Raw genomic sequence first — 12136 nt, forward strand, 5'->3', positions numbered from 1 at the left:
ACCCATCGCCGGGTCCTTGGCTGGAACCAGGAGCCGATTCCTCCTGGCCACCACCACACCTGGGCTCTGCATCGAGAGGAAAGTCCGCTCCTTCGCCCTGACCACAGTCTGCAAGCGCTGGTTGCGTTCCTTGAAGCTACTTTTGATATTCGTAGCTCTTCCAACCCAATTCACACCAACCTCAACGCTTCGGAGGATTCCCCGCATTCGGTTCATTTCTGATGTCCCCAAGAAATACAACTGCCAAACCTCTGCGGAGGCGGACGGTGAGAGCCCTGTGCCTTCTCCTGCCGTGTCGCCGGGAGTGGTGCTCAGCCTCCCGTGGCTAAAGAAACTAAAGGCGTCGTTACAGATTCTGATCTCGGGTTTCGGAGAGGGTTTTCCACTTTTGAGACTACAAATTGACAATCTTTTTGCGATTTCAAGAGATGTTCGGCTTTTGTGGAAAAAATACCTGAAATGTGGTGTTTAAAGAGATGCCTCATGCAGCTTTTCCTTGAGATCAATGACAAGTTGCCACCAGGCGCCGGATCTCAGTCCGGAAGGGGGAAGCCCTTACGCAGGCAAGAACGCCAGGAGCTGCAGGGTCAAAACCAGAAGAGGGCTTTCTCCATCCCTCACCTCCTCTGCTACAGCCATGGTGGGCAGAGTAGTTCAGCACACCCAGAATGATCCAAACCGGAAAGAAAAATCCAGAAAAGCCTTGAAAACCGAAAAATAAAAGAAAAGCAAAGGCGTGCGATGGGTGCGCGTGAAGTTTCATTGCAGCCGTGGAGCTGCAGAAGAGAATGAGGTGGTTGTGGACAGAGGGGAGGAAGGAGGGCAGAAGCTTCCTCTGCTGACCAGGAGCTGACACAGCCCGTGTGTGGGCAGGGGAAAGAGCGTGACCACACAAACCCCGTGTGTGACCATGGGACAAACCCCCCCTGCCCCACACCACCCCCATTCCCACCCCCAGGGCAGTGGTCACACTCGGGCTGCAGCTGCGCCGGGGGGAGAAAAACCACTATCTGTTTTTGCATCTCCCAGGAAAGGACAACCACCTGTGACTGAGTTTCACGCTGATCACCACACAGACCTGGGGTTTGTGCTTTTTTGCTATTTTTTGCCTTTTTAAGGTAAAGACACAGCGATGCTGAGCATTCGCAGGGATGCCCTCTCGGAGGGGGCGCCCTCCCCAGCTGCGTCGCTGCCTCCTCCCTCTCACCTGAGCAGCGCAGACTCCGGGAATCCTGACAAATCCATGTCTGCTTATCCCTGGATGGCACGCAGGGAAGGAGTGAGTCAGAGCCGTGTCTCTGCCGCTGGGAGAAGAATGAAATCCCGCTCCTCCGTTGCACAACCCCGGGGAGGGGGGGCAGTCGCATCCCTCACGCTCCCTCCGCGCACACCTTCCTGGGAGCCAGCAGCTGCGGAGGGGAGGAAGAGAGATTTGCCGGGATACGAATGGAAACGGCGGGTGATTAAGAAGTCACAATCTCACCCATAAATCTCTGCTGGCCAGGCTCTCCTTACCCTCTCAGATGCACCGGCTTTGACATCTGGCGATGACCCGTGGTGGGGAGACGCACCCTTTTCAGACGGCGGTGATTAATTGTACCAGGGAGTTCCTGCTACATCTTAATCAAACACCCATCACCAGCCAAGGCTCCTGCACACACCACGCTTGGAGCTGGAGCGGGTTGTGGCTTTTTTTTTTTTTTATAAACTCCCGCACACTCCACTCTGAGGATGAGAAGCCTGAAATTCTCAGTGGTAGGAGTCTGGAGTATCCCAAACTGGAGTGATGGTTCCTGGGACCCCGGTGCCTCTGGAGGGACTCGCTCCAGTGCCAAAAGCCCAACCTGGGAGCTGGGAAAAGCCCCTCCTTACCTAAAGGCCCCCCCACCCCCCGGCTCAGCTCTCTGGGGCACCACAGCAAACACAGCCACACAGCACCTCGGAGGGGGGACACAAACCACCAGCAGCCTCTCACCATAGAGTATTTTGCATCATTTATTTAAATACCTATATTTATGCATTTACAAATTTTCATAGCTCTGTTTGTAGCTTCTTTCTTTTTTTTTTTTTTTTTTTTTTTTGTAGACAGTATTGCAGAGAAGTCAGCTTTTGTAAAATGAGGTCCATGTATAAAACTATGCAACGGATTGGAGGGGAAAAAAAAAAAACAAACCAAAACACAAAACAACAACAAACAACAAACCCAAGTTTCCTTTCATACTCTCTAGAATCAGAAACCAAAGAAAGCGACCGAATGGAGGGGGAGAGGGAGAGGGAGGGACACACCGACCTCAAACCAGTGGCTCTCTCACACGCGTTACAGGTCAGTGCTCAGCTACGCTCCTGGCGGGACAGTTCAGGTTCGGGTCGGTGCGATGCCTGTTCGCTAAAGCTTTAGCAGGCACGTAGGTCTCTCATGAAAAAATAAAAGGAAAAGGATCCCACACACTGGGAATGCAAAGCCCGGACAGCCTCGGGACAGGCTTTAGGTGTCGCGGCACGAAAAGCCCGTAGGAGACTGCGCCCACTCACCAGCAGCGCATCCTCATCCCAAACTTCATTTTGCATAAAAAGTTCCCTTTAAGAAATCTTAGCGTTTAAAAAAAACCTGGCATCTGAGCTCTTCTAGCCTCGGTACTTAGAAGAAGTCGCTTGAAAAATACCTCCTGCTTTCCTCATTTGGAAGCTTCAAAGTAACTTTTTGCTTTGTAATTGATACCAATTTAACAGCTCACGGATTCCCAGTGTTATCTCTGGGAGGAAGAGGCAACAGATATGGCATTGCAAGATTATTTACACACATGGTACAAAAATGTCCAAGGGTATGAAAAATCACCAGTAACACAATTTTGCAGCAGCCTCATTTACACCTGTAATTTTATACCATTTATTACATTGTACTAACACACCAGATTCAAAGATGTGCACTCCCTTTAGGACATTCAGGAGTTACAAATATATTGTGATTGCATAATTCATATTGCACGATTGTATAAAAACATAAATACTAGCTATTCTATTTTTATTTTTCTTTTTTAAATACAAAATACATGTCACGTAGTCAAATATTCTCTTCAAGTGCAATTCAGGTGCTCTCTTTAGTCCTTCCAAGAAAAAAAAAAAAAAAAAGGCAAATTTTGATAGTTTTGGCACAAAGTTTCAGCCTCCGCCCCGTGCCAACGGCTCTAAATTACAACACGTATGCCCGAAACTTTATATAGTAGCAGTCATATACATATAGTATAAAAACAGGTTATTTACAAACTGAGCCCGACGTACACAAGAAGCAGCCGCAGCGGCCGGGCCGAGCGTCACCGGCGCTGCTGGGGACGGGGTGGGGGGGGACACAAGGAGGGACCCTCCCCACTTAGGCCGGTTGCTGCGGGTTCACGTTGACGGGCGGAGGGTGTCCTAGGAGACCGATGCGCTGTTTCTGCTTCCTCTGCTCCGTCATCTGGAAAATTAAAAAGTTTGCTCATTAAGGGCCTAGACGCTTCCTGTGCGTCAGAGCTGGCCGAGGGACCCGCCGCTGCCTGCTGTGGTTAGCGTTCGCTCCCAAACCCGCGTTTTTTTTTCTACAAATAACGCTCCTCCGCCCGCCGGGCCGAGCGCCAAGGGATGGAAGGGGCAAGGGCCGCCGTGAATTTGCTGGTGGGGGTGACGACCGCTTTTTGCAAGGAAAAAGCTCGGGGAAACCAAGCGGCCAGCGCGGAGAGGAGCTGGCAGCAACCTCCCCCCGCCCCCCCCGACCCCGTTAGCAATTCTCTGTCACCCGTCCAACCTACGAGGCAGACGAGACGCAGAGGGCAGGAAAAAAAAAAAGGGGGCGAGCCCTCAAGTCAGGCTGGGAATACCCTTGTCTTTGCTGGAATAGACTCCAGCGCTCCCGCTCCAGTCAGGAGGGAGCCAACATCCCTCTCCATCTGCCAAAAGCCAAGAGGCGAGGCAGGGAGGGGAGGTTTAACCACCTCGCTGCCAGGCAGCGCTTCCCACCAGATAAAATGACCTTCCTCCTGGTGGTTGCCACCATCATGACCTGAAAACGGATCGTGGGTTTTTATTACCGATACTGAAAAGTGGCCGCCATCCAATTCTCCGCTCTTTTTTTCAAACCTTCTGGGAGGTTTCTGACGACTTGCAGAAGCCGACCCACGCCACGTAAGGAAGGACTCCGGCGTGGGCAGGGTCTCCAGCAGCCAACAGCTGGATGGCTCCACACGTTCTCCACCGTGTCTTGGCTTTGGAGGAGCCGACATGTGGGACAGCCTGTGGCAGCCCTGCCGAGGAGGATGCCAGGACACCACCTCGCCCCTGGACCACCGAGGGGAGCCTAGCGTTGCTCCTTGGACACTTGGGCTCCACCGAGAGCCCCTGCACCCTCAAAGCCACGTAGGAACCCACAACCGTTGCCCGTGATCAGTGGTGGCACCGATGGGGTGCACAACGAACCACGCTGACGTCCTGCTCCGTCCCTGAGGGTGAGCACCCCCCGGCTGCAGTAACGAGCTTGGGGGTGCTGGGGCACCCCACCAGCTCATCAGGGAGTCACAAAACCTCCCGCAGCACAACCGTGCACCAGAAAATCTGGCCCAAAGGCTGATTCACCCAAAAAAGTAATTCTTCATTCATGCATAAGATACAATTTAGAGTATTTTTCTTTATGAGAATTCACCAAGTTCCCTGCAGTGCTCTTCCTGTAGCATCTCCATCCACAGCTGTGGAGAAGGACCTGGGAGTCCTGATGGACAACAGGTTGCCCATGAGCCAGCAATGGGCCCTGGTGGCCAAGAAAGCCAATGGTCTCCTGAGGCGCATTAAAAAGAGCGTGGCCAGCAGGTTGAAGAAGGTTTCCTCCTCCTCTGCTCTGCCCTGGTGAGGCCACAGCTGGAGCACTGGGTCCAGTTCTGGGCAACCAAGGAGAGTCCATCTCAACATGAGGAAAAACTTTCCTGTGAGGGTGGCAAAGCCCTAGAAGAGTCTGCCCAGAGAGGGTGTGGGGTCTCCCTCTCTGGAGATGTTCAAAACCTGCCTGTGCAACCTGCTCTGGGTGACCCTGCTTTGGCAGGCAGTCAGGCTGGGTGATCTCCAGTGGTCCCTTCCAACCCCTACAATTCTGTGACTCTGTAACCACTTAATTTTTTCAGTTTTCAGATATTTAATCACAAATGTCAGCCAATATAACTGACTGTGGAAGTTACTCCAGGAGAAGGGAGGTAACGTGTTCGCATGTTCATTTGTAACACACATTTGAATGTATTTGTCTAAAAACTCTAGTTTTGGCGATCATGAATAGTCTTCCCGCCCCCATCCCGGGGTCCCCTGGCACGCTGGGGCAGGTGGCTGGTGGCCAACCTCGGGTCTGGAGTTCATTGTGGGGAAAGAAAGTGGTCAAAACAGGCAGTTCTGGGCAACCTCCAAAGGGCTCCTCCGTGTCCCACAGGCTGCACGGCACTGCGCACACCACAGCTTTCACTCGGGCTGGCCGGGTATAATTACACTCATTTAACCGCTGGGGAAAGGACTGGGATACAGTAATTCCTCTTGAAACCATAATTAAAGTCGTCTGCAGCCCGGTGCCGTGCTCATCGCCTGACCCAAGGGAGGCAGAGCTGTTATTGTACCTTTCCAGGAAGGTGACCGCAGCCTCCTGGTGACAGGTCACACCTCCCCAGCCTCCGTGGGACTGACCTGCTGGAGAGCACCTCTGAGGAGAAAGACTTAGGAGTCCTGGTGGACAATAGGATGACCATGAGCCAGCAATGTGCACTTGTGGCCAAGAAGGCAAATGGCATCCTGGGGTGCATCAGGAAGAGTGTGACCAGCAGGTGGAGGGAGGTCATCCTCCCCCTCTGCTCTGCCCTGCGGAGGCCCCATCTGGAGCACTGGGTCCAGTTCTGGGCTCCCCAGTTCAAGAAGGACAGGGAACTGCTAGAGAGGGTACAGCAGAGGGCTAAGAAGATGATGAGGGGCCTGGAGCATCTCTCTTACGAGGAGAGGCTGAGGAACTTGGGTCTTTTTAGTCTGGAGAAGAGAAGACTGAGGGGGGATCTGATCAACGCCTATAAATACTTAAAGGGTGGGTGTCGGGAGGATGGGGCCGGTCTTTTTCCAGTGATGCCCGGTGACAGGACAAGAAGAAATGGGCACAAACTTGAACATGGGAAGTTCCATCTAAACATGAGGAGGAACTTCTTTCCTGTGAGGGTGGCAGAGCCCTGGAAGAGGCTGCCCAGAGAGGTGGTGGAGTCTCCTTCTCTGGAGACATTCCAAACCTGCCTGGACACGTTCCTGTGGGACCTGCTCTGGGTGGACCTGCTTTGGCAGGGGGTTGGACTGGATGATCTCCAGAGGTCCCTTCCAACTCCATGTGATTCTGTGCTGCGCTTCGGGAAGTCCATTTCACAACAGGCAACGGGGAGCAGGAGGAGAGGGCTCTTCCCATGGCTCTCCGGGCTCAGCCACACACACCAGCTATTCCCCTGCTCAACCAGCTGGGCCTTTTTTAGACCGTTTGTTTCTAAGACAACTCACCAGTTGGGAATGCAAAGAGGTGATGGGGACGCCTCATTTTACAGTTGACACTAATTAGCTTCGCTGAGCAAACCGATCGCCACGATTTCACACGGCCAATAAACCGATTCAGGGGACACGTGGAATGAAAGTGGAAAGGAAAAAAAAAAGCAGCACGATGAGAAGGGAGCGTAACAGGTAGTTTTCACGCTGTGTAGGAACAGGGGTGGTGTAGGTGTCCACAGAAGACATGCCTTTTAACAAAAGGGAAGAATAAAGCAACTGGAACGTAAAGCTGGGAGAGAAATGGCACCGCAACGTCGATGCAGAAGGTTACTAACCCTGCACGACGGGTAACGCTTCTCCAGAGGGCACAGGGCTGCCAGACGGAGCAACTTTCATCTCTGTCACATTTACCTGGAGAGCAAACCTCTTGGAAAAAGCTTTACGGCTGCAGCGACTCTCCGCCTGGGCCTGAAAGGGGATAAAACCCCGGCCCAGGGAACCGCAGGGGAGCCGTCGGCTACGGCAGTAACGCTGACGGGACTGAAAAAACCAACCCCGGGGGCCTGAAGTTCACCTGAGTCAAGGTGGACTCCCCGATAACCGTCGGCAAGTGCACGGAGGCGGTTCCAAAGGTTACGGGTGAGTTGGAGTTAACTCCAGGAGCGGGAGCACCGAGGGCAGGAGCTGGCGGGCACACACGGGCCACCTGCGTGTCTCGGGCAAAGCCAACCCCAGCAGCAGCTCCAGCAGCGAGTCACGTCTGCGGTGACAGGGGCCAGGGGACTGTCCTGAGCCAGCGGCCAAAGTCCATTCCAGACACTTCGCGCTCAGTGACACGGGAGGACGGCGCTGGGAAGGGCTTCAGGGTGATTACATCTAATCCCCCGCTGCTGCAGACAATTATGTTGTAATTTTTTTTTCTTTTTTTTTTTTTTTTTGCACAGAATTAAAGCGGCCAAGACCTGAACGGCTCCTGGTGCACTGCCTCGTGAAAGCAGGCCTGCCGGATTCCAGCTTCTAACAATTACAGTCTCCAGAAACCTAACGAGCTTGAAAAGCAAATGAATGAGAGGTTTTCCCTTTACTTAATTACAAGGAAATAAATACAAATAAAAGTTCCCTGAGTTAAGTTCCTTTTCCTGGAGACAGCTCCTGCTCAGGAGGAGGGATATACTGGTTTTGTCAAATAATTGGAGCATCCTGCAACCTAAGCAGGGCTCTGGGTAACGGTACTTAGGGGAATTCCTAAAAGCTATCACAACATTAATGAAGCTGGTTTCCTCTCTTGCTTTTACAGTCAAATAGCTCCCTAAAAGCTAAATCCTTCATTCTTATTTTCACAAAGAGCGAGAAGGGTTTTTAGTGCTTGGCCAGCCAAGAGCTGCAAGCTTCAGAAATAAATGCATTCAGCCCCAGAGCTGGCTGCGGCCGGTGGAAAGGCTCCCGGTGACTGCAGACCACTTTGAGTCAGACCCTTCAGCAGGAAGACGCAAGACACATGTTTCAAGATAATTGTTTCCAGGCAAAACAGCAAAAACCACTACCCGGCAAGTATTAAAGCACAGACAAAAGAGCAACCGCCTCTATCCTCCACCCTCAAAACCAACTAGAACCAGGGGGGGTCCGTGGCACAGAGTCTGAAAACTAATTACAGCCAAGAGCAGCCAATTTCTGTGCCCAACCCTCCACGTTAATCCCTTCCTTGTGCTCTGGAGGGTGTCGGGTAAAGGGTCCGGCTCCATCAGAAATGCAGAGCGTGATCGGAAGGCAGGGAGCCGGGATCTTGGTCAATACTGGCTTCCAGAGACTCACGTCTCCGGGAGGATAACTGGCTGCGGGAGAAAGCGGGGCCAGCCCGGAGCAGAGGAGGAGAGCAGGAACCCGACTGGCATTGGAGAGAGCTGTGCCCACCCCGCTGCAGCGGGCACATCGCATCTGGGAAGATAACGACCCAAACCCGCTGGCCTTTTCTGCCTGCTGCGACGCCATCGGCTGCCCCGGGATACCACCCACTGCAAGTCAGCAATTCATTTTATCCAGTGCCCCTGTCTATATAACCTTAACTAATTGAACCATCTAGCGCAGGTTTATTAATCCATAAAGATAAGCAGCTAGTCGCTTCGCCGCCACAAACAGCTCCCGACAACAGCATTTTCCCTTTTCGGGTTGGGCTGTAATCCGTAGGGACGACATGAAATAAAGCCCTGCCCGCTCCGTGGCTCTCACAAAGCCATGGCTGGCTTCGGGCTGGGGACGATCCCTACGATCCCCTCCAGCCCCAGCCACAAGTCATCGCAAGTCCTCCAACTCTTGCTGCAGAAAGAAATGCCCACCGAAAAACCACGGGGAGGTGTCCGCAGCGCTCCCGTGTTCAGCAGCAGCAATAAACCCCGCGGCGCAAAACATTTCTGTGGGTAGGTCGGTCCCTGCTGCAGCCTGAAGTGTGACAGTCACCAAATTATACCTGCATTAGCAGCCATGGCAGGGGGAGACCAGTGCAAACCAACCACACCTCAGAGCATTTCTCCAGTTTCTCGGTGGGTTTTGAGGTCCGCGCAGCAGCGCTTCTATCAACATCACACCCTCTGACTTAAGAGGATTCCTGCGAAGGTCTGGGGTTAAAACCCCTATCAACACCACCACTACATGCAAACAGGCTGCCTGCACCAGCCACGACTGATTTAAGTCAACTTCAGCTTTGATTTTTATTTATTTATTTACTTATTTTAAATGCAAGTTTTCCCTTTCTGGAGGTGGCCACTTTGGCCCACGCCGGCTCAGTGAGCGCTGCCAGGCGGGTCAGAGGGCTTTGGAAGGACATTTTGTTTGTTCACTTCTTCTCCTAAACCGGAGTTACTTTAGAAACCGGATTTGCAGAAGGTGTAAATCACCTCTTTGTACCCACAGGACCTTTGTCCTGCCCGTACCGGTGCGCGGCCGCACGTTCGCAGCCGGCTCTCCCTTACCTGGTCTTTAAGCTCCGAGAGCTGCCCGGAGAGGTTGGTCACGAGCTTCATGGTGGACTCCAACTTCTCCTGCAAGTTCCTCAGCTCGTTCTGCTCCCCTTCTGCATCGCTGCTCACCAGCGACATGGCCCGCATCCGGGGGAACCAGTCCAGGTTTCTCTCCTGAGAATCACACACACGAGGTCACAATTAGCGTTCGCCTAATTGAAAACCCGCACCCGAGCGCGGCCGGATCTCCAGTGCCACGCGGGGCCACTCCTGGGCTACGCAGCCTTGGTAGTTATTTTCATTTGCGTCTCACTGGAAAGTCTGCAAAATTGCTCGCTACGGGCCATGAGACCCCTCAGACCTAAATACTGAAAATTAAGGCTGCTTTTGGTTGTTTTTTTTTTTTTTTTTCCTTTCCAGCAACTCACTTTCCCCAGCCATTCCTCCTTCAGATACACTTCAGTGTAATACACGGAACACTGGAGGTTAAACCAGCCCAGATTGCACGTCTGGACGAGCATTTCCCAGCGCTAGAGATCTGCTGCCACCTTAGCCTCTTTTAATTTGTCCTCGTTGGAGATTTTCTGCTGATAAAACTGGTTTGCTTTTTTTGGTCGAGCAAAGCTTGGCCGTGCTTTCCAATGAGAGAAACCATGTTCTACCTGGAACTACTTTCCTAGTTGAAATGCTTTCTTTTTAATGAAAAAGAAAAAAGAAAAAAAAAAAATTCATATTCTGACTGGCTGATTCAGGGTAAAACGTGGGCCAGATTAAGTGACAATTAATTGTTTATAATAAAGTTCTCGTTCAGGCGTAAAAACTCTCTAATATTCCACCTTTAAGTTACAGTCGGAACTCCAGTGGACACGTGCTGGGTTTTATTGGTATGTACATAGAGGCTGACACATGCACTCACGTACACACCGGTGACGTTAAAAATAAAAGCAGGAACGGAATAGAAAGCCACAAGAGAGGAGGAGGAGGGGTGCACACCGCATCTTGACACCTTACATTTCAACACCGAACTGGTTTCCTATCTCGTCTGGTTCTCCTCCCACGCTGGAGATACTCTCAGAAATGGAAGTTAAACCAAACGCTGGAGGAGATAAGGATGTGTGCGCTCTCGGAGGTGACGCTGCAGCAACTGGTAATGTTTTAAACGAACCAGATGGAAGGGTAACAGCCCGCTGGATTCACCGTATCCCAAACCAACCATCGATCCCCATCACTGATTAACGGCGGCCAAAGTTCGTCCCGCTTGGCGAGGACAGGCTCTTCGCTGGGCTTCCTCTCAAACCTAGGGCTTGGTTTTTTACAGCCCTGCAAGCCCTTTGGCTTTTTGCCATTCCCTGCCCAAATCTCTTAACTCCAACCCGCTCCCCCCATCTTTCTGCTCCCCCCCTCCATCCCCAGCAGCATCCAGCCTGCTGCAATCGGGGTCCTGCACCTCTGCAGAGATTTCCAGCCCCGTCCCTTGCTGCGAGTCAGATGTGACGCTGAGATTCAACCGTCTTAAATTAGTTGCTGCTGATCTGCCTGGAGTTTAGCATTGCTGAGATGAGAAGGCAGAAAAGCGGGCCCTTTCCCGTGCAGTGCACCACAGGATCCCCACGTGATGCAGAACTGCCAGGAAGGCTTTTTTCCTTCTGATCTCTGTTTACAGGGCAGATGGTTTCTGCTAATAAAAGAAAAATATATATATGTGTGTACCAAAAAAAATATGCCTTTATCAAGACAAGTGCCAAAATATTTGGGACTTTAGGAAACGACAGTGCCACAATTAAGATTTAATAGTAGTAACAGGCCACATTTCACTGTGTTCTTCCAGCTGTAGTAAAATCCTGGTTGGGGAAGAGAGGGCAGGCTCGGCACTAGTGTCTTCCCCTCCCCACCCAGGGAAAACAAACTAAACCAACTGCTTTTCCCTCCCCGCTTTCCTCCAGGCCAGAGGTTTTCAAGGACGAGGCAAGTTAGACTGAAATGCAATTTATATTCGCAGGTTTGCCTGGACCCTCCGGTCCACATCCTGAAGTTCTTAGGCAGACGCAGGAGCAGAGCCCTGAAGCTCCTGCCTGTTCCTTACCTGCTGTGGAAATACCATTATTTTAACTTATTCCCAAAGAGGTGAGATTCCCAAGCCCAACCCAGAGCTGCTGCCAGGCCCCATCCTTCCGAAGGATGAAGGGGACAAGAGGAGCAGGACCTGAAAACACCAACCTTTCCCTGCCTGTGACATCTTTCTAAGAAACACCCCAAACCTTTTCCAGCGTTACTTTGCAATACAAGCAAAGGCTGTAGCTGCTGCAGAGGCTGCAACTTGACCGCTGCAGGCAGAGAAAGTGAGGGGCAATCGCGGGTGGGGAAACCAAACCAGCCAGCCTTAGAGCATCGCCAGCCTCTGCAGGCTGGTCAGAAGTTTCCTACTCGCTGGTTTTCTGAAAGCCCCAGCTCTTGAAGTCACTCGAGTATGGGAAATCTTGGCTTTCACTTGAAAAAAAAACAACTAAGTGCCTCTCTAGTTCTCATGGAGAAAGATTAAGAACAAAAACCCTCCACGTGAACTCCACAAGCTGAGAAAGGAGAAGGTTAACAAGGAGAGAGGACTCAGGGCTGCCCGGGCAGTCTCCTGGGCTCCCTTTTGAGCCTGGAACTGGCCAAGAAAGACC

At 51.9% G+C, this 12136-nt stretch overlaps 1 protein-coding gene across 2 annotated transcripts in view; it reads right to left on the reverse strand.

Annotated features, from left to right (window-relative positions):
- Positions 1–2087: 2087 nt before the first annotated feature.
- The window catches only part of ITPR1 (inositol 1,4,5-trisphosphate receptor type 1), a 169065-nt gene continuing 159016 nt past the window's right edge, over positions 2088–12136 (reverse strand). For both annotated transcript variants that reach the window (XM_074151399.1, XM_074151398.1), the window contains 2 exons: positions 9483–9644; positions 2088–3454 (listed from right to left, as the gene is read on the reverse strand). In XM_074151399.1, the coding sequence (XP_074007500.1) occupies positions 3368–3454; positions 9483–9644 (249 nt within the window). In that variant the 3' untranslated portion in view covers positions 2088–3367. The remainder of the gene's footprint in view (positions 3455–9482; positions 9645–12136) is intronic.

This window comes from Numenius arquata, chromosome 8 (genome assembly GCF_964106895.1).
Source record: "Numenius arquata chromosome 8, bNumArq3.hap1.1, whole genome shotgun sequence".
Taxonomy (NCBI): Eukaryota; Metazoa; Chordata; class Aves; order Charadriiformes; family Scolopacidae; genus Numenius; species Numenius arquata.